A 22674-nucleotide genomic window follows, 5' to 3' on the forward strand; every position below is an offset into this window, starting at 1 on the left:
GCCGACTGCCGTATTTGTGCTAATTATATTTATCTAATGCGCCACATTTAACGGAAGCAAAGGACACAAACTTTCAAGTTAATTTATGGTACTCGTATGCACCTCTTCCGCAAAAGTTAGGGCGCACAGTGTCATAAACTGACTGTTTCAGCAGTAAATACGTAAGAGTAGCTATCGTGTATCTTCCTCCCTCCATTGACGGTTCAGATCGTACAATCACAGGATCACCACGGCATAGGGATTGGACAGACTGCACATTGCACTGTGTGCATGGCTGGCAATTAATTTGGTACTTTTGAGTGATGCAATGGCGAACAGAATTGCAAGTTGAGGTGTACGTCAAGGGTACGAATGCCTGGTAACTATCAAAGGGTTTGGGCCCCGATAAAGAGAGCAACAAGCACTGACCTCACCTCATCAGTGATCACACACACACATGACCATCCATGTGCTCTTCCGTCTTCTCATCAAATTCTAACATGCTACATATCAACTGTTCACCAGCCACAATGGAGGGCCGGCCCCTCCATCTTTTATAAAAGAGCGCGGGGTGAGGTTAAAATGGTCATTTTCAGTGTAATTTCTGGGTTTTGGTAGGGAACATAAATAAAGATTCCCAGAGGAGTGATCATGAAAATGGGTAACGTTTTCTTAGAAGAGGAGGGCAGTGTCCAATCGTGGAGTTTAGGTATCCATATGTTAAGGTTGTTTTGGGGACAAAGGGGGAATTGATTGTCAACATGCATGTGCATCGTTATTTTTGTGTCAAAATCATATCATGTGCTTTTGAGAACCTTATGATCATGTCCTTTAATTTAATTCGCATATATTCTCTCACCATATCATTCTCAGAAATTATAAAGTAGGAAATATCTTCCGGCAATCAGCATGTCTCCGCAATTTTATGGCCATAGATATATGTGTGCTACTTACCGTACGCTTTATTTATAAAGATGCTTAAAAACATCAAATATATAAAGATATTTTCCCTACAAATAATCCCAAATTTGAAGTCTGGGCTGTTAAAAATTTTTACAATCTTGATGATCATCCACGTGAATTTCACATGATATTCGTGTGATCAGTGTTACAGGATATAAAGAATAAATGTTGTATACACAGTCCTATTAAGTTATAGCTTGTTATATACACGATCCTGTTAAGTTACAGCTTGTGTAACTTACAGCCCATCCAAAACTCATGCGGGTTCCACTATCTGTTCACTACTGTTGCATGTTTTAAACGGGTTGCTAGTTATAACCGACTATAACTTAGCAATTGCTATATATATAGGATTCGACTAAGTTACAGCCGGTTGTAATTTACTCATCTCACATGAATAATAACATAACGGTAGAATCTATATTATTTTTGTAAAAAGAATAAGTTACAACAGGCTGCAGCTTAGCATTTGTCATATGTATATATATATATATATATATATATATATATAAGAAATGTTCAAATCCGAAATTTTAAAGTGCGGGAACTTCGGAGAAAATGTATAAACCGTGCAGTTTAAACACTTTAAGTTTTAAGCCTTTAAAATCTTGCGATTTTAAAGTTCTTCCAAACATTTCCCGCACTTTATGATCTCAGAAAAAAAAAAAAAACTACTAATATATATATATATACATATGAAGATATGTTTATGACATAGAGCATAGTAGGAGGGTAGGTAAAGTATCCTTTTACTTGCGGCAGTGTGAGTAAATATTTTGACAGCTCTGGGGAGTCATGTGATCATTAGAGAAGCTGCAGCAGTCTCGTTGTGATACAAGCAAATATATATCAATAGCAATGGCAAGCTAAAAAGCTAACCCATCAAACAAATTAATGTCGGGAATCAAGTATTGGAGAGGTCTTCCGCGTAGGTTCTTGAGAAAATATCGTCGAATTATACACATAAATTGAGATCGAATAGAATGTCGTTATCACTTCGTACGCAGCTCCATATCATTCACCAGTTCTCTAAGACAGTAGTACAACTCTTATCAAGTAGCTGCTTCGACACAACCGGAAGGTTTCACCTACGGTGTTGATGCGTCAACGTCACCTTTACCTTTGGCCATGCCTTAATTTCAATCTAATGTGTATAATTTTTTGGGTAATTTTTAAAAACCTCCCCTGAGGTTTGGGCTTGTTGCAAGTAGATGGCGAGAATTGATTTATTTGTAAAAAACCCCCTACCGTCAGTTAATTTTAACATTGACCGTTAGTTGACCGTGCAAAGACAATATTACCCTTAACAATAGTTTATAAACGAAAATAACTAAAAAAACCAAAATTATTAGCTATTTTACCCTCTTTCAATTATTGATATTTTCTTAAAGTTCCTATAAAAAAGTTAAAATTAAAAAAATTAAAAAATCCTCTTTAAATTATTGATATTTCCTTAAAATTCCTACAAGAAAGATAAAATAAAAAATTTAAAAATGAAATAGTCATAATCTTTACCTATGATATTGTAAATTTTTGGAATTGACAAAGATAAAATTGTCAAAAAATAGGGTTTGTGCTTTTCGCACCAATAATTTTGGTTTTTTTTTAGTTATTTTCGTTTACAAACTATTGTTAAGGGTAATATTGTCTTTGCATGGTCAACTAACGGTTAATGTTAAAATTAATTGATGGTAGGGAGTTTTTTACAAATAAACCAATTCTCGCCATCTACTTGCAACAAACCCAAATCTCAGGGGAGGTTTTTAAAAATTACCCCTAATTTTTTTTTTTTACCAAGCAAATATTTATTTCATGTATCGAATAGAATTTGATTTATTTCATATATATATATATATATATATATATATATATATAAATTTGACGTGTTAATTTTATAGCATGTATCGAATGTGATTTATACAAAAAAAATTATGTATCCAACTATAAAAGTGTAGCATTAGTTGTTCGAGAATAAACGAGATGATCACTAGTCTGCTGCCGTCGGCGGGGTAGCAGTGATCAAGGACAGCGTGTGCCGCCTGGTCGCATATTACATGCGGAGCCATGTTCAATTTGAACAAGTTGTGTTATATCGGGATCGGACTGGTTTCACCTTTTACGCTTATTATTTGGCAAAGCTACACGTCCTTTATACATAATACATGCATACATATGGTATCTCTGCTCCCTCCGTGCACATTAACGATGACTATTCTATTATTTCATTTTATATATGATTTGGCTAGTATATACACAATTCTATGCCGAGCATTGAATGATCCTAAACTGAAACGTGAATATATATATATGTATGTATATGTTTTATACATATATATATTTTCATATACATACCTACATACATGCACACATACTAGCTAGCAAAAAGTTATTGGTCAGCGCAATCGGCTAGCGTGTCAAATTATTTTTGTTACATGCATGACATAAGGAGGACTCAAAATGAAAAGAATATACATTTCAAAATATGTCTCATTTTTTAATTAGGGTTTGTATTCTAGTTACTATGATATTTGTTAGGCTTTTCTTTTTTCTTTTAGTATTTTTTTTATTCAAGAGAATTCCTAAAAAAAGTTATTTATTCATATTTTACAAATAGAGAATTTGTAATGATTTCTTTTTGGACTTAGTTTATTCAAAAGAGAATATAACTTGCGGATAAAAATGAATACTTCTCTTATAAGAAATAATCACAGACTATATTCATTTTTTAATCACACAATTTTCTTTGCAAGTAGAGAATTTCTAGTATGAGAGAAATATATTTATTGAGAAATTGGATGTTGTTGGAGTTTGGGTGTAAGAAAAATACTAGATTAATTATAATAAATTTTCTCTCTTCATCTTTTTTAGCAATAATTTTTTTTTTTCTGATATAAGAGTTTTCCACGTAAACTAACGTGGGACTAAAAATTTTCTTACGTATCCTTGCTTGTCCATGCTGGGTATACGTAGAGGAGGCAATGGTGGCATCTTCAACTTGAAGACAAATTAATCGATGCAAGACAGCCTCCCAATAATTTTGGAAAGAGATGAAGCTCCATTGGCGAGCAAAAAAACTAGCTATATATATATCGCTTGGTGACGATTATACCGACGATGGTGATAGTGCAATTAATTAATTGACACATACAAATATGATCATTATCTAATTTAGACCAACAGATAATACTAAACCGATGTGGAAAAGCAATTTTTTACTGGCTGTCAACTAATGCGCACATCATCGATCAGCACCAACACAAAAAGATATGTGTATGTGTGTGCGTGTGTGTATTAATTGATTAATTAGCCAATTCCATTCCAAAACAACGAAAGCAAGAACCCCACCACTCTGTCCGCCCAATCTTAGACACAAATAAACTAAAAATCCAAGAGTCAAAAAACGACATCTCAGAATATGACTTATTCTCCTCGTTGATATATATATATACGTATATATGTGCTTTAATTAATTGTCTCTCCGTGCATGATGATGGCTCAGGGCCCAGAGCTGAGTTGTCGTTGTCCAATTGCGTGGAAGACAAAAGCCATTACACCTGAAAACTGCACCACATAATACACATAATAAACTTTAGTAGTGGTCACTGGTCAGCTGCCTCATCGTGCCAACGCCAAGATTTTGTCAGCCCCATCGTTTTTTGTGGCTTTGCAATTCTACAAGCTACGTGTTAATTCGATCAACTTCATTGCCCTCCACAGGTTGTGTATGATTAATTCAACTTCCTTTCAATTCCTACGTTACCTTTTTCTCGGTCGTTGCTAATGGTACATATCCATGTCCCCAGCCTAATCCAATATTCTCTTACCTTGTTCTCTTTAAAGATGATCGATTGTTGTGGGTATATTTCAAATTTCAACTCGTGAATCGATTCAAATATTCTCAATCTTTCAACTTTTGGAAAGGTTTGTCGTTACTGTTTTGTTGTATTATTAATTGTTATTGATTTTTTTACAAGTTGTCCATAAACGTCCAGAATTTTCTTAAAGCTAGCCAGCAAGATCTAAACCTTACACCAGTCGATTTAATTCGGTAGATTGTGCTGAGCCGCAAATCTTAGAGTTAAAAAAAAAAAATCATGAAAAATGAGGGCTTCAGCTGTAAATTATACGGTTTGATCCATCAAATGTATTTATTTATTTATTTAATTTTTTCAAGTTACATATGACTTTCTTAAAATTGTTATCTGCATATTATGATCTTCATCTTACCAAAATCTTAGCTAGCTCCGTCTTTTAGTGTTCAATGCTCCTTTTTATTAAGTTTCCGTTACATTCATGAAAATAAAACGCACTCAGTTGACAAGATTTAGTGAAAAAGTGAGTGTACTCCAGCACCCTTTCAGTCGACACACACACATGTATTACGGGTTCTCAAACTCTCGTGGATGAGCGAGGAGAGGGAGGATTTCTTTTACCATGACACTCTAATCACGTTTGTCATGCGAAAGACTGTAGATCTTCGATGCTTCATGCATGGAGCATAATATATATCAAGTAATAAGCGTTTGTATAGTACATGCAAGACGGGTTGTGCAACTAATCAATAATAAAACATTATTCATTGCAAGCATTATTATAATTTGTGTGAACTTAATTTCGTATTTTCGCAAAATATTATAAACCCAGGATTCCCTTTTAAGATGTTAGATAAGTGAAGAAAATATAGGGTTTCAGAGGATCCAAGACTGTATCAGACAGGGACCCACGTTCATATAAACCCTGAGATTCTGGATATCTGGTCTATGCTATGGGAAATGATGAGACTTACCTTGTCTTTTTCCAATTATTAAGTTTTTTTTTTTCACAACTTTATATTTGAAAAGAGTGTATATCTACACATATTCTTCGGCGAGCAAGTAGCAACTGTGCAACTTTGATGTCTTCGCTTCGATCATTAGAGGTGGCCCACTTGAAATCGATTGATCATATAATGTATCCCATTTTTATCATTGCCATGAGGAATCCCAACCGTCCATGTTTCCCACCTGCTAAACAAATTAATTACCTTTGATACCAAGCCAACACTTTTGTAGTAATTGCTATTAGCTATAATTGGTGGTTCAAGTTTGTAAAGTTTTTTTTGACAAAAAGTACGTTACAGACAGCTTAAGGCTATAGTTTGGACTAACCAACCACTGGTCTTCTTGTTGCCTGGAAAAGTAAAAACAGCTGAATTTTCGTCTTTTTAATTTGCGAAATAGCACTTTAGCTAACACATGACCTGCATGATCTAAAAGCAGTAACAAAGTTGACTACAAAACTAGCAGCGTAGAGGTGTACTGATGACTGATGGGCCTCTTTTTCTTGTATTAGTAATGAAATTGAAATATGATTGGAGAAATATACAGTGTTGAACATGTGAACCTTTGCCTTCGGTATTCTTCTCTCATGGGTGACGTGATGACAAAAGATTCTACCCATAATGCAAGGAGAGCGTTCAATCAAAATAGCATGCGAGAAAGATTAGCATGCGGCTTCGCGGCTTGTGAGGATAAAAACAGACTGTAGAGACACAGGGACTGAGGCAGAGACTGGAACCTGAATCTAGTGGCGGGGTGGTTTGGTTTCTTCTTGGGGTTATGAATGATACGAGATCTTCTTTGACTATTCCTTCACCTAAGTTGATCTCTCAGAATCCAACCCTTTCAAATCAACTGGTTCTTTTTATGACAAATAATTCTCACTTCTTCACAGCATCTCCAAAGAAGATCTTCCATAATCAGCACCTCTTGACCTCTTCCTTCTTTATTTCAAAACGCTATCTTTTACCCCTTTATATTCAATCATTTAAAGACATATTTATAATTTATTTCAAAGTTACCACTCAGTAGCTTTAATTTTAAACCAGGACTCCATTGCTCAAGTGGCATACCCAACGGATGGGCACACCAAATCAAAACCACCAACATATAAACCCGACGCGCCCTGTTTTAATTAAACAATACAAAATTAGGCAGACATATCTTTTAGTTTATTCCAAGTTCGTATTCCCTTTCAATATTATGTTATTTAATAATTTACCCTATCATAGAAACGCATTATACCTCAGTGACTGTAATAAAATCGCCGCGACGACTCGGTTTGGCACAAGGGCTGTTACCGCTCCATACATGAAATTTTGTACGTGAAGATTACTAGGAGCAACACAATATTTGACTTTCCAGCTTTTAGGAAACAGTAAACAAACACACATACACGTCCTTACATACGGGAGACCTTAAATTCTTAATCAAACGCAGCAGCTGACAATTTCGTTCCTTGTCCAAACATTCTCCTACAATAACCATCAGCTTCGAAGTCTAACCCCTCACCATTCTCGTGGGCAGAACATCGTAAACTAATACCACTATTATAAAATTATAAGCAGCAAATACAGCCATGAATCCCAGATTACACTTGCTTGATGGATGGAAGCACTTTGATCATTGCATGTTTAAAATATCACCAAGTGTTGCGGGCAATACAACAAACAAATTGTCCGACAAGGTCCGCATACTATCCTAGATACCTCAACAAAGACCACTGGCACAAATAGCCAACGAGGTAATTGATCAGATTATACAAGCCCAACAACTAAGGAGTAAGATGCATCTCCAGGCTCCAGCCTCATTAAGGAGAAAAAAAAAAAAAATTGGGTGAATGGAAAAATAAAAGAAAAAAGGAGGAACCAAAATATCTATACAAGCTTTTATCTCAAGAAAGCCAAAAATGTCGTGCGCAAAATTCAATGGATGGAGACAGAATCAACCATTTATTTAAGTCGCAAAGACTGCAGACAACAGTTGATTAATGGCCAAACCAGCAGACAAATCCGACTGCTAACTAGAGGAATTCCTTCTTGCAGCATAGGCTCGATAAGCAGCCAGTCCGACGACCGCAACAGCAGCCCCAACTATAAATATGCAAAATGGTAATCAGTACTATACAAGTCCATGTATGCATGTGTAGGAAATAAAGAAGAAGGAGAACAGGCACACCAGAAACAAACACAAGTGAGCTATTAACAAGGTGGCGGTAACGCTTCCGGTTCCTCCCAGTCTCAGTTTCAGGAATGTTCAAATGAGGGTGTTCAGCAGCCCATATAATTCTGCTAAATACATTATTCAGATCTTTCGATTTCATGCTTACAGGAATAGGGGGCTCTATTCCCAACTCCTGAGTAACCTGAAACAAAAATTTCGAAGTGTCAGTATACGTACTTCACCGGAAGCAACTATTACTAACTTTTGTTGAATGTTGGAAGGGTAATTCAGTCATCCACATAATTTTGAGCATGCAAAGACCAGGTAAAGAAAGTTAATCACCCTTGCTGAATCTTGTACTGCCATTGTATAAGGTTTCAGGTCATCTTTTGATGCAATAAGCAGGCATGGAACACCATAACCACTGTCTTCACCTAGCCTGGCAACCTCCACTAAAAGTTCTTTTGTTCTTTTCCATGAATATTCATCTGAGCTGAACATTACAAAATAATGCATTTCAGGCTATCTGAATATCCAAAGAATTAATGCATCAAGATAGAATAACAATTGGCCAGCAACATAAAAAGAAGGAAAAAGAGTTGGACGTATTGACAATGCAAGAGAAGTTTCATCCAAGTAATAAACTAAAATAATAGTGAAGTTCATAACTGACAGTCACTAGCTAATCCAATGATGCATGACCATCTTCATATCATCATGACAGGAGATATCTAGTTGCTATGGTACAAAGCAAGAAACTCACCTGTCATAGACAAATATGGTAACATCACAGCTGGCCAAAGCTTCCTTGTTGGACAGGATTTTTTTCACTCCTTCTGGTATTTCTTGCAGAATAAGAGTCTTCTTATTTCCCTGTAAGGATAGTAATTTAACATTGGTCATTATATCAGCCATAATATGTATACACACACACAGATAGAGTACTGATCTGGTCCAGGATCCTGGACTTTATTAAAGTCCAGAAAGCTATGGTGTAAGAGCTTTTCTGGACTTTAACAAAGTCCAGGATCTTAGATATATCTATCTTTCTGTCTATCTATCTATTAGTCTTTTAGACCCAACAGTACTGGCACCACAATTGGGTCTAAAAGACTGATTTCAAACAAACACAATTTAAGAAATTTCAACCAAATAATAGGTACTGAAATTTTGAACTTCATTAAAGTTTGAGAGAAATAACAGCAAAGAAACCCTAGAGAATAACAAACTGGACTGTTGAAGAATGAGAAAGAAGTAAAAACGAAGAGCTTCGGTTTGGTATTACTGCAATTTTGAAAACCAAAATGGGCAATTGTTGTAACTCTCAGTTAGAATTAAAGAGTTAGCAAAATATTAAACATTTTCAAAAGCCTAGCCCTCAACTGGCTCTGCTAGGATTTTTGATGTTTTTGATATTAGCTGCATAGTTAATGATCATGTAAATAATGTAGATAAATAGGATATCCAAATTCAGTTATGTTTCACAGGGACATGTTAGAGAGCCTGTGAGAGTGGGTGATACGAAAGCAAGGGACAAGAATAGAGAAGTAACGGATGGTATTGTATTTCTACAATTGGTACTCACCCCAGGCTGGTCAACCACATTCACTGCATATTGCTCACCGGTTGTTGGGGCATAATTTTCTGAGAATGGCCTGTAATAGGTGAGATAAATTCATTGATTAAAGCAAAGAAGAGTGTAAACTGAAAAGTTAAAAGAAGCAGAATTAAAGTCCAGAAATAAAACCAATATTAACTGAACAAATAAAAAATGCAGATAGATGAAAATAACAAGATTATATTGGACTATGCTTAGTACAAATGGAAATTGGATCGACACCTTTCCAAGAATGAATTCAACAGTGCAGACTTTCCAGCATTTTGTGGACCAAAAAGGAGACAACGGAAAACATTTCTTTCAGTTTGTTGCTTCTTACGATCTACTGATCTTTTCCTAGTAACACGGAGTGCTGCAGCAGGATCACCACCGTATCCAACGTATATCAAATTTGCCAAACTGTGTCGCGGGTCAAGCAGAGTCATTAGAGCCCACTGCAATCACATGTTTAACATTACTGCTATTAACAGTAGTTACATTGATTCAAACAGTTGAATAAGTTACTAATCAGAAAAGTACAGAAGTCGATAATATAAGAAGAAAATCTCTTCTGTCTCATAAGAACCGATGGAAATATCATTTCAGTTTTGTGCTGATCCCGAAGTATATTATAAGTTTACAATTTTGTCCACATCATTAAACAGTAATATTACGAAAACTGGTTCCATAATGTATCCCACAGGGAGAGAGAACAATACTGACTAGACAAAGGAATATAAACTAAAACGTCCACCAGAGCACAGTGATAAAATAAGCCCACCCAAAAAAAAATAAAAATGATTGGTTTATCATGAACTCTATTAGAATTTGCCATATCAACCTACTGGAAGGACAAAATTAAAAGAGATAAGCATACAAACCTTAGACACGAAACCTTTGAGTGTTAAATTGCCCAGTGCTGTTGTCTCTGCAGCATCCTTGTATGGAGCTTCATCCCACGGACTGGATTAGCGTATATGCAGAAGAAATTGTATAATGGGAATTAAGATGGCACAGGATAAGGTCATTTGCAAAGTACGAGTACACAATTCTAACCCGTGTCATTAATAAAACTATTATATTCAGTTGACATTAAGGTGTAGACAGCCGAACAAGCTAAGAATGAGAAAGATTATTTGAAGTAAATAATGTATTGACGTTATCTAACTCGAAATTCTCATGCAAGGGGATACTTTCCCCAAGAAGATAAGTTGTCACAATTAAGCTTCGGATTCACCACCACAACAGACTTAATTAAAAAAATTAAAAAAGATATTCATTAAACCCAGGAAAATAAATGGTAGCTTGAGAAAATGAAGGATGGTACAAGATTTGTGAAATACAAATGTAAAGACTGATTATTGCTCACATAAATAATATCCCAAACGTTACAACTTCACAGGGTTTTACCTTGTTTGGAAGTAGCAATTGTAAAAACAAATTTCCTACACCCTAGTTGGAAATTAAACAATATAAAATCCTTATTTCATAAAAATAAAGGTCCCAAGCTTCAAAGGCTATCTATCATACACATCCGGGTGCACCCCGAGGGGGGGGGGGGGATTACCATCAACATCTTCTGTTTGAAGGGCTAAAAGAGCTTGTTCTTGAACAGTGTGTTAAAAAGCCTTCAAAAGCAACAATGTGGCTGTCATTCAGAAGATGGAGATCGTGATTTTGAGGATGTCATCAAGAACAGGGCTTTACTAAAGAAGAGACAGGTAAAAATAGTTAATTCACTGATTAAATTCATTGCAGGATGATGGAGTGGATCAGGCTTGCAAAGAAAAAAGTTGGAAATTGAGCCACAAAGTTAGCTTTCGAGTGTAAAGATGTCAAGAAGCCTGTCATTTCTTGAACTAGACTAACAGCCAGTAGCCAAGTTCAAATATCTTCATGGACCAATATGACCACAGTTCAGAAAACAATTATTTCTTATTTTACCAATTATAACAGTGACCAATTAACTGGTGTATTTTTTAAGGTTGCAAATCCTGCCTAATGCGACAAACTATAGGACATAGCGCAATAAATGGAGAAGCGATCTGGAAACCAGATCCACCTTTCTGGTGCAGTTAAAAATAGATCCTCAAGCTCCGCAGGCCTCACTGCTCCATCCTAGTAATCATCAAAATTATAGCATTCAGAGATTAGGAGCAAGGCAATAGTCCACATCATAAAGAAAAAAAAACAGCATGGTGCAGACTCGATAAATATCAACTTGGCAGAGATTAGAACATACATTATCAATGTCATACAATCCGAAGATACCACGTAGGAATTCCACAGCTTCACTTGCCAGTTCCACACTCTACAAGATGGCAACTAGAGTAAATAACTCAAGAAAGGATAATGATTAGGTGTCCAGAAAAATTAAAAAAAGTATAATTGTCACGTGTGAATAAAACAGCTGGAAGCTAATCTTTCAAAAGGATGGATTTTCAAAAAAATTTATCAAGGATACTATGCAGAAAAAAGATAAAACTTAAGGATTTGGAGATGCAGCAAAAGATAAAGTTTCATTCTTCCTTGAACAGTACTCCTCTCCCATACTTTTTATCCACCATTCTACATTTTTGTCCTGTACAAAAAGTCGAAGATAATGATCCAGAATGTTCCAAGACTAACATTAACTGTTTTATTTTATTTTATTTTTTCTTTACTTTTCTGTAAAGATACATCTGAAAAACTAAAGTTAAAACATTTTAACGGTTCCATTATATGATATCAGAAAGCAAAAAACATGGACAATGTGATCAACAACTATATTACTAGGCTAACTTTCAACTTGAAAAGTATTAATAGTGACTGTGAAAACCAATCCCATCTTGAAACCAATATGAGGAACCACAAAGAAGCCTTAGAAAAAAACAATATACTTACTTATTCTGTTATTCATGTCTAAGGCACTTAAGCAACAAAAAGGGTAATTTCATAAAACTGTCAGTGTATGCAACTTCTAATGTTGTAGTGTGATTTCATAAAACTGTCAGTGCATGCAACATCTAATGTTGTCTAGCAGGATATACCATAAGATTCTATTAAAGGAAGAGCAAACTAATCATGTATGAGAATAATAAAATAATTCCACAAGTTTCCATTGTTTTCTACAAAGATTAAAAAGACAGATCACAGTAAAATTTTGTATCAAGACTGAGAGTAAGATTATAGTAACTTTCCCATCAGCAACACATACCTGATCAGGAGAGAGCTTAGTTGGAACCGGAAGAAAATCATCCCTCAGTTCTAAATCATCCCCATAACCAAATTTTCTCAGAACAGCCCATGTAGTTTCAAGACGCCCTTTCTCAATGAAAAGAGCATGGAGGAAAAGGAAACCACTAAGGGTAAGACCAAGGTCATTGACTCCATCATGCTGCTTCTCTTGTACAACCCTCTTTACGCCTACTATTTCAGCAGGCTGTAATGGAGCATTAAAACATTTAACCTGTTTACCATGCAACGTGTCAGAACTTTAAAAGAAGAATGAAAATCTATCATAGCAAGAAATATTACCACAAAAAGGATACAAAACCTGAAACTCATTTAACTCTGCATCATTTAGGGCACCGTCCATGTCATGATCACAGATAATAAATATCCTTTTCAATGCCCTGACGCACCGAGGTTTCAAAGTTTGTTCATCGTGATCAAACAATGGAGCTGTTGGATGAAGTACTGCTTTTTGAGCATAATAGAAAACATCAGGGACCTACAAAGAAGGAAATTTTAGTTAGTTGAGTTAAAAATGACAAGATTGTAGACCAATTGACCAAACAAAACAAATACATTAATCTAAGCAAAATCAAGATAAGGATACATCCATAAACTGCCATAAATCATGAAAGAAGATCTTCCATGGCAAGAAAAGCAAGCTAGGTCTATACTTATTCCAGGCAGACACGCCCCCGGGCTTTCTGGCTTGGGCAATGCACTATCTTTATCCTTTCTGGTTTTGTTACTTTGTGATGCTTCGGCTAGTTTTTATTTTTGGCAAAGAAGAATTTGTCTTGTATCACTTTGAAGTATAACATCTATCTGTTTTATTTCTATCAAAATTTTGTTCCATCATTACTAGTATTAGAGCGGTGCTGGAAATTTCCTAATGCCTACAGCTATAAGTAAACTAGCAGAGATAAGACCAAAACTCCAGAACTGAATTCATACAAATTCACAGTCCAAATGCATAACTTGTGACAACAAACAAAATCCAGGAAACAAAAAGTAAAGGCATCTTGAATCTTGATGTACCTGAATCATAGTAGTTGCAGAACATTCTACACAAGTTTCAATCTCCCTGAACTGTTGCATGATTGGTCCCATAACCTCCTCGAGGCTTGTGGCATTATGATCACCGCGCAGATCTAGCTTACACCCAGCTACAATTATGGGCACCTTAATCTATGCAAGTTCATAACACAATATATGAAAAGAAGAACACCATTTCCACAAGATGGCATGTTAAAAAATGTATTCATGTTAGAAAAGTTGTGCAAACTGCAAACCTCTAAACGACGAAGCTCTGGGAGCCAATAGGAACTCAAACGAGAAAGAGTTGATTGCTGATTACATGCATATGTTAACACCACAGCATCTGCTCGCTTCAATTCTTCATTAAGCTTACCTTTATTCTCCAAGCTAAAAATCAAACAGTTAGCAATCACATAGAAATGAAAGCATCATTCGTTTTGCTTTAATTATATAACTGATTATTATATAAACAATTTCGAATCAGAAGCAAAACCTCCAAATTATATAAAATACTAAAACAGTTCCAGTTCGAAGATTTCGTATCTTCCGCATATACAGACTTAATTCAGATACTCTTAATACGATCAGTATAAACGTATATGGATACAAGTGTGAAGTATTTGCGTACCTGGAAGAGGTGTCAATGATAGTGACGGGGACACGATCGGGATAAAAATCGGGCGGCAGGCGCGTAGGAGCGTGGACCGGTGGGACCTTCTCAGGGACCGACTCGGTTGCGGCCGCCGCTATCAGACTCGATTTTCCAGTGCCTCGATCGCCAACAACCACCACTCTCACGCCGGTTCGGCTACTGGAGCCTGAACCACCAGGCATTGATTTATTTTAAATTATGAGGGAGAGAGAGAGAGAGCGAGACGGAAAATAATATTAGTAAGAGGGGTTTCCGCTTTTAATGAGATCGGTGAGAGCAAATAAATAGTGTTTGTTTATTTAGTGAAGGCCTGAAACGGATTTTTAGTGCGAGAGAGTGAGCATGAGAGAGAGAGCGAGAGGGAGAGGGTGGCTGGGTGGGGCGCAAATTCGTGGGTAGCAAGTTGTGAAGTTTTGTGGCGGATTGCGTTTGCGTCGTGTACAGTAAGTTGGGAGTCGCTGCATTTACTTGCTACGTGTCGGTGGGCAATTGGGCCTGTCTGTGACTTAGCCTAGTTTGCGACGCAGCTACATAATAGCTCAGGTGCTTGGCACGTGATCTGCTAAAAATGAATGCCGACCCAAACCCTGAAAGGTTGAAATGCAGTCACGAAGGCAGTCCAGGGTTTAAGCAAAATGTTCCTCCGCTCACTTGGCGCAACCCTCGCGGCCGCCCGCGTTTTCTCCACTAAAGCAGCGAAGATAACAACCCTCGGCTTAGCAACAGAAAAAAAAGGAGCAGGTGGTCGAGACACGCTGGGCCGCAGACTTCTAAGCCTGGTGTACGCAAAACGCAGTGCAGCGATCACCATGAGGAAATGGAAAGAAGAAGGCCACACGGTGCACAAGTACGAGCTCAATCGTATCGTCAGAGAGTTGCGCAAGCTCAAGCGCTACAAACACGCGCTCGAGGTCTGTATAATTTCTTGTTTCTTTTTTTTTTTTTTTTGAAAGAAAGAAATTATGTTTGGTGATTGTCATTCTGATTTTAAATTGAATTAGTTTTATTCTCCATTAGAAATTAATTTTTTTTTCTGCTTTTCATTGATACCAAGACCCTAAAGAAGTTTACAGTTATTTTGATGTTTACTTATATAAATGTTATTGGTCACAGAGTGGGAGGTTCGGCTTATAGTTTCTTGAGTGGTTAGCAAATTATAGATGGACACATTGTTACACCCAGTCATCAAGCTGATATCCGACTACTGCTAATAGTATTAAGAGCAGTCGAAAAGAACTTACAGAACGCATGACCTTTTGTGTTTAACTTGCACACTGCATTTGGCCTTTCTTTGAAATGAGCTGCTTGCTAAAATAAGTTAATGCAGTAATCTGGCTGGTCCTGGATTTGATTACTAGGTTTATCGACTTTGAACTTTGCAAAAATATCCTTTGACTGTGGACCATGTGTTGATGACATGGGTTAGATTATTTTTGTAGGTATGTGAGTGGATGGAATTACAGTATGATATCAAGCTGGTATCCGGTGATTATGCTGTGCACTTGGATTTGATTTCAAAAATTCGCGGTTTGTCTAGTGCAGAAAACTTTTTTGAGAATCTTCCTGATAAAATGAGAGGTCCAGACACTTGTTCGGCTCTTCTTCACAGTTATGTCCAGAACAAAAAGTCTGCTGAAGCTGAGGCTCTGATGGAGAAAATGTCAGAATGTGGGTTTTTGAAATGCCCCCTTCCTTATAACCACATGCTAAACCTGTATATTTCCCATGGGCAATTAGATAAGGTTCCTCAAATGCTTCAGGAGTTAAAAAAAAACACTTCTCCTGATGTCGTAACCTATAATTTATGGTTAGCTGCATGTGCCTCGCAAAACGACAAAGAAACTGCAGAGAAAGCCTTCCTGGAGCTAAAAAAGACAAAAATTGATCCAGATTGGATATCATATAGTACGTTAACCAGCTTGTACATCAAAATGGAACTCCCTGAAAAAGCAGCAACTACTTTGAAGGAGATGGAGAAAAGGACATGTCGGAAAAATCGAGTTGCTTATTCGTCCCTGCTCAGTTTGTATACTAACATGGGGTATAAGGACGAAGTGCTTAGAATTTGGAAGAAGATGATGTCGCTCTTCGCTAAAATGAATGATGCTGAGTATACTTGCGTGATATCTTCGCTTGTAAAACTGGGGGAGTTTGAGAAAGCTGAGAATATCTATGATGAGTGGGAATCTATTTCAGGGACTGGTGATCCTAGGGTTCCAAATATACTTCTTGCAGCTTATATCAATAGAAACCAACTGGAAATGGCTGAATCATTTTACAACCGGCTGGTGACAAAAGGCATCAAGCCTTGTTACACTACTTGGGAACTTCTTACATGGGGCTATTTAAAGAAGGGACAAATGGAAAAAGTTCTAGAGTGTTTTAAGAAAGCTATTGGTAGTGTCAGAAAATGGGTTCCTGACCACAGGTTAATTACAGCAGCATATAACAAACTAGAGGAGCAAGGAGATATTGACGGGGCAGAGCATTTGTTAGTCACTCTTCGGAATGCTGGCCATGTGAGTACTGAGATATATAATTCGTTATTAAGAACTTATGCAAAAGCTGGTAAAATGCCACTAATAATCGTGGAGCGAATGCAGAAGGACAATGTTCAAATGGATGCAGAAACCCAGAAGGTTTTAAAAATAACGAGTGAAATGCCTGTGAGTGAAGTTTCAAGTATATTTTCTTAGGTGAAACTCAAATAATAATTTCTTTGATATAAGTGTAGGCTTCACTTGCTTTCAATCAAAATGGAGGGTTAATAGTTCCTGATGTTCTGGGTGTTCAACTTGATTGTTTTTGTTGTGAATGGATGACCATTATGGAAATTCAGGAAAAGTTACCATTCCTCTGAAGTTTGGTTGCTTTGTGTTGAAACTCAACCACCCTTAATGTTGTGGCACTCTGCCACTCTCCAATCCCAGCCTTTTGAAGAAAATGTTGAAGGCTGTGAAATACCCCCTTGATGGTCGCTTCCCCCCCCTTCCTTTTTTAATTAACTTCAAGTGAGCACTCCGCTGGGCAACAGGGCACGTTTCCTTGTAGTTTTAGTTACTATCAAATTCTGACTCCTTTAATGCCACAAATTGAGAGGTGATGGTGTAATTGTTAAAAAAAAAAATTACCCATTATGAAAAGGTTCAATGGTTCCACAATAGAAATATATTAATCTGACCTGCCAATTCGATGCGTGTGTAAATTGGACTTGATGCCATTTAAGTTATGGTGCCCAGATAATCTGTTCTAGTTGGGTTGACCAACCATTAAATTGTTGGTATGTCAGCTGGGTTACTACTTCATTATTAACAGGATTAAAAAATGAGATCGGATAAATGCCCCTCCAAACAAACAAGAGTGATGATCACATATGACAAAACCTATTGTGGATTTGTTATTTTATCAAACCAAATCTGCAATTATCTTAGTTTCTAACTTACCGATGACTTAGTAGCTCACCAACATCATCATAACTTTATAATCTCCATAAATTGGAAATGTAGAAAAAGGATACATTAATGGTCCCACAATTATGGCATGATCATCAAGCCTGATCCTGTAACTTTATACTTGTTTTTTTTTACACTTGTATGTATATTACGAGCCGTGGCCGCATACCACTTGTATGGTGGTGGGTTGGTGAGGTGGTTAAGAAAGAGGAAGAAACAACCCGCTGCGCATAAATATACATAAAACTGAACAAAGATCTACCACAATAATGGAAAAGTTTAACAAGAACAGGGCATGAAAATATAATAAAAATAGAAGAGGATAGGTCATGGAGAGTGGGGTAGCAGGACATTACGTAAAGATCAACCTCAACTGCACCAACCGAATGGAAAGGAGAGGGGTTTACCGAACCCAACCCGGCCCATGTGTGTTATTCGGGTCTCCTAGTTCTTGACCGCTTATTTGAAAGACTGAATTGACCCTCATTTGTGCATGACATTGGCAATCACCCGAGTGCTCATAAATCAGTTACTAATAACGTTTAACCACCCATTAATGAATTAACATTGCGGGAGTTTGAATCAAATTTTACTGCATTCCCTCTCAAATAGTTAAAACTGACGCATTTGACTGGAATTTAGTCAACCTCTCCCTCTTGAGTAATTTAAGAATACGGTTTAAAAAATTACCAAAATCAAAGCCGTGGAGTGCCCAAGCAAAAAGTAACGTGGTTTTTATGCGTAAAATTAGTCGGGAAATCAAGGTCAATTAAACAAATCGTACGTCAGCGCGGGCACGGCATGATGACGCGTGTCCAAAACAACGGCTCGTCGATGAAGCTGTAGCTTTTTCCACGCGCTTAGAAGGAAAGTGGGATTGAATCTCCCTGCGAAGGAAAGCCAATCTCTAATAAAATAAGATTATAAAAATGTCTCCACGTTTCCTCTTCCACGTCCCTATTTAGTTGAGTTGCAGGTTAGAAGTTGGAGCCCGAAACACTGATCTATTCGAGAACAACAAAGTAGAAGCCTCGGTTCTGTTTTTCTTCAATGGCTCTTGCTGAAGATGGGGAACTTGGGTTCGAAGAAGGAATGTCTTGGCTGCCTTCTCAAGTTTTAGATGAAGCGTTTCCTGATACTACTACTAATATTAATAACAAGGTAAGGTCTCATGCATTAGCATTATGCTCTGCGAAAACTTATTCTTGTTTAATTCATTGAATGTGTTTTTCTTCCCCCCTTTTTCTTGCAGAGACATGTGAAGAAGCAGCTTCATCATCATCATTATCGTCCTAAATTGCCCGCGGAAACACTTCCGCAGGTATTTATTCATTCTTCCTCTCATCTTGCAACTCTTGTTCTGCAAAGAATATACCCATTTATTTTTCTTAATGAGAAAGTATATTTTGGCTACTCTTGTGTTATTTCCTCAACCGTTGGATTCTTGCCATATGTTTTCCTCAACCAATCATGTAGGACTACACTATATATATATACACATGACGAAAATCCAATGAGTGGCAACCACACAAGGAATATATATTTATGGTCTTCAATACATTATTTTAGTAAATTTGTTGCCTAGATAAGGAGCTTGTTTCCTTCTTGTAACTACGGGAGAGAAGATTTTTTATGAAATCATTGAACCATTTACTACTAACCAATAAGATATATATATATATATATATATATTTTCTAGCTGGGAAATCTAAGAAAATTCAGAAAGGGGTTTTAGAAATTTTGTATGATTTATGGATTGTCTGCGGCTCTGCACTTTATTATATATGTGCAGCAATGTTCAATCTAATACCATCAAAGATATCCAGCGTTATATACGATTTGGAGCGACTCCCACCTGTTTAGCAAACACCATAATTAAAATTGGAGCATCTTGATTTTCTTATCTAGATGAAGACTGCTGCCATCGTTTGCCCTATATATAGACAGCACTCGTTATCTTAATTTTTCATTAGGTGCATGGAAAGAGAACTCACTGAGTCGCCTGGGTGTGTGTTTCAAAACTTGTATATTCATTAGTATCATTGCTATATTAGGCTCAATGATTTATCTATAACCGAAAAGCATGTACACTACAATTCATCGAGCTGACATAATAGAGTTGAGTACTGCATTTGTAACTCATCAGAGAATTTACTCTACTTAAATGTACAAGTACATGATTATATATGATGTGACAGAACCAACCATGCATGCATACACATGAATCTTACCTTATATAGAATTAATTTATTATTGGTTCATTTTCCCAAATGAAATGTGACATCAGCACTCCAAAAATAGTGGAAGAGCATATCATAGACCAAAGTATCCTACGAACTGGGCAACAAGAGGATCTGGAATGCAAGCTATTTTTTTAGAGTCTGGTCAAAGATCTTGCGGGACTGGAGTTTTCTTACCACAAAGGGCAGGCACCGACATCCAACCAACCAGAAAACCAGGTAATATTTATTATACTACTGCTCTTATCAAATCTTTGAAATGAGAAAATTTAATGGCAAATTTAAACGTCACAATCTATCCTGCAAGGAAGGCAACTGAAATGTTCTAATCACCTAACATATCGATATACCTTCCGATTGCTATTGACCAATTGGTCTAATTAATAAGTCATTGCTAACAATCTTTCAAATTTATTTCTTCTTGTTCCTTTTTCTTATTGGTTAAAACATTTGTTTTCTGCAGCTTGCTCTCCTGTCCTACTTCCTTCCCGCGTTGTACAAGCTCTCAATCTCAACGTGCATGAAATAGGCTTACAAATTTCACCTCGAAAAGGTTCCTATTTTTATTATCTAACATGGATATTGTGTTGTATCAATTATATCTTCTCTTATATGGTTGATTATTAACAGGAATAATCTATCTATATGTGCAGATTCCAAAACTAATAAATCAAAAGCTGGGGATTGCAGTTCGATTAAAAATAAAAGTGGCAATGATGTATCAGGAAAATGCAGTGTGACCTCACAGCATCAGAATTCTTCAGCGGAGATTTTTCTTCCAAAGGAATGGACTTACTAGCCCCCAAGTTATCGAGTGGGGGCTGCTGCTGTTACCATAAACATTCCATAAGAGCAAAAGCTCCTAAATTGATTGCTGTGCTGTTTGATTCCATCCTGTCATCGGGTTGTGCAGTTTAAATAATTAAAAACAGCACAAAATCTCACTCAACATGTCGATGTTTATTCGTTGCAATATAATTAATTTATATATTATAATTACATGCTTTCATCACTTTACTGATTTACATACATGGAGTCTTTTACCTTTTTTCCTATGTTTAAATTAAGATGCGTACGTTTAATTGATCAAATAGTATCACACTTTGCCACAAGTAGGGATGGCAATGGGGAGGGGAGGGGAGGGGACCAATCTTCCTGTACCCGTTTCCGATATTTTGCGTATGTCCATGTCCCCTCCCCATCCCGTCAAAATTATTTAAGAGAATCTTCATCCCCTCCCCGAATAATAACAGGGGATCCCCGAGGGTCCCCGATCCCCGAATAACTAATACATTTTTTTGTTTTTGATTTTGAGTTAGTCATATTAAAATAAAAAATTCAAATAAAAGTAAAGTTCGAAATATATCTTACATTAATATCCATTACAAAAGTCACATACATTAAATTAGTAAGTAACGCAGCATGAAAGTGATACAAACTATCATGAACAAATTAATAGCCTAATACAAAATTATTACAAATAAAATCAAATTTAGATTCAAAATTAACTTTTCAATGGTAGCGTGAACACTTTATAAATGTGGATTATTCTCTTTACAGCACAATAGTTAAGTCGAAGCAAATCAAGAGCAAATATTATATTAGATTATATATTAAAATTGTGATTTACTGTGGGCAATTATAACATCTAAAAATATAAAAAAAAAAGATTTAAGATAAATAAAAAATAGATTTAAGATAAATAAAAAATAGATTTAAGTTTAAAATATTTAATGAATATTAAAATTAAAACAAAAGTTTTGGGCTAATAGAATCTGTCCGGTCTTTTTAATGTCCTAAATAAAAATTTAGGACTTTAATTAGTTAATTAGTCCTAAAATTTTAATAATATAAATATTTTGATATTTTTTATTTTTACCAATACTTATAATTTTATAATTTATTTACTGGTAATTTAAAAAAATAAAAATTAAATTAAAAATTAAAATGGGGAAATGGGTAGGGGATGGGGATTCCACCTCATCCATGTCCCCTCCCCGAATAAGAAATTGGGTAAAAAAATTTCTCCGTCCCTTCTCCGAATAAGAAATTGGGTATGAAATTATCCTCATACCCTCCTCGAATGGGGAAAATTCCTGAGGGTACCCGTCCCCGTGGGAATTTTTGCAATCCCTAGCCACAAGTAATGTGATGGTAAACTTTGTTGCCACTAGTAGTATACGAATCTCGTAAGATTGATAATCATTCTTAGGTAGCTAGTGTCAAAATCAAATTATGAGAGAATTATAATTTATATATCATATACTATATCGATTAAGATAGAAACTATGTATAAATACTAATTAGTTTAAATGGTAAAATCTTTTAAATGAAAATAAGAGATTTGAGGTTATATGTATCTCAATATTACGTAAGAGTAACATTACTCTTTTTTTTAATTTATATATAATTTTTAAGATGGTACGGGATTGGAGTGCAAAATAATATTTTTAGTCCTCAATCTCCACTAAACTTCAAATCGGATAAGAAAATTGTTGCAACCGATTGCCCCTTGTTTTGCCAAATCCACGTGGGGTCAAATGAGTAGGGGTTGCAATAA

The 22674-nt window shown here is 36.2% G+C and overlaps 3 protein-coding genes across 3 annotated transcripts; 2 read left to right on the top strand and 1 right to left on the bottom strand.

Annotated features, from left to right (window-relative positions):
* Positions 1–7364: 7364 nt before the first annotated feature.
* Positions 7365–14806, bottom strand: LOC102617200 (mitochondrial Rho GTPase 2). Its single transcript, XM_006479666.4, has 14 exons — positions 14399–14806; positions 14025–14157; positions 13771–13920; positions 13055–13231; positions 12716–12967; positions 11762–11830; positions 11582–11637; positions 10401–10482; positions 9763–9974; positions 9508–9577; positions 8686–8795; positions 8265–8415; positions 7938–8124; positions 7365–7852 (listed from the first exon to the last, which is right to left on the bottom strand). Exons 1-14 carry the CDS (start codon positions 14602–14604, stop codon positions 7779–7781), a joined length of 1929 nt encoding a protein of 642 aa, XP_006479729.2. The 5' UTR covers positions 14605–14806; the 3' UTR covers positions 7365–7778.
* A 100-nt stretch (positions 14807–14906) lies between these two features.
* LOC102617494 (pentatricopeptide repeat-containing protein At4g02820, mitochondrial) lies at positions 14907–17283 on the top strand. The gene is made up of 2 exons (XM_006479667.4): positions 14907–15333; positions 15862–17283. The coding sequence occupies exons 1-2, from the start codon at positions 15058–15060 to the stop codon at positions 17116–17118; spliced, it is 1533 nt and encodes a 510-aa protein (XP_006479730.2). The 5' UTR covers positions 14907–15057; the 3' UTR covers positions 17119–17283.
* A 1567-nt stretch (positions 17284–18850) lies between these two features.
* On the top strand, positions 18851–21119 carry LOC107177227 (hypothetical protein). Its single transcript, XM_015530738.3, has 5 exons — positions 18851–19035; positions 19127–19195; positions 20162–20333; positions 20578–20667; positions 20768–21119. Exons 1-5 carry the CDS (start codon positions 18925–18927, stop codon positions 20911–20913), a joined length of 588 nt encoding a protein of 195 aa, XP_015386224.1. The 5' UTR covers positions 18851–18924; the 3' UTR covers positions 20914–21119.
* The last annotated feature ends 1555 nt before the right edge of the window (positions 21120–22674 follow it).

The sequence above is a fragment of the Citrus sinensis genome, chromosome 3, assembly GCF_022201045.2.
Source record: "Citrus sinensis cultivar Valencia sweet orange chromosome 3, DVS_A1.0, whole genome shotgun sequence".
Lineage (NCBI taxonomy): Eukaryota > Viridiplantae > Streptophyta > Magnoliopsida > Sapindales > Rutaceae > Citrus > Citrus sinensis.

Excerpts from the sequence above, each read along its gene's own strand:
- LOC102617494 (XM_006479667.4), top strand. The coding sequence starts at position 15,058 with ATGTTCCTCCGCTCACTTGGCGCAACCCTCGCGGCCGCCCGCGTTTTC. Across the intron at positions 15,334-15,861 it reads GCTACAAACACGCGCTCGAG|GTATGTGAGTGGATGGAATT; the intron begins GTCTGTATAATT and ends TTATTTTTGTAG.
- LOC107177227 (XM_015530738.3), top strand. The coding sequence starts at position 18,925 with ATGGCTCTTGCTGAAGATGGGGAACTTGGGTTCGAAGAAGGAATGTCT. Across the intron at positions 20,334-20,577 it reads CCAACCAACCAGAAAACCAG|CTTGCTCTCCTGTCCTACTT; the intron begins GTAATATTTATT and ends TGTTTTCTGCAG. Across the intron at positions 20,668-20,767 it reads ACAAATTTCACCTCGAAAAG|ATTCCAAAACTAATAAATCA; the intron begins GTTCCTATTTTT and ends CTATATGTGCAG.
- LOC102617200 (XM_006479666.4), bottom strand. The coding sequence starts at position 14,604 with ATGCCTGGTGGTTCAGGCTCCAGTAGCCGAACCGGCGTGAGAGTGGTG. Across the intron at positions 13,232-13,770 it reads CTGCAACTACTATGATTCAG|GTCCCTGATGTTTTCTATTA; the intron begins GTACATCAAGAT and ends CCTTCTTTGTAG. Across the intron at positions 10,483-11,581 it reads TTTTTAACTGCACCAGAAAG|TCCGTGGGATGAAGCTCCAT; the intron begins GTGGATCTGGTT and ends ACGCTAATCCAG.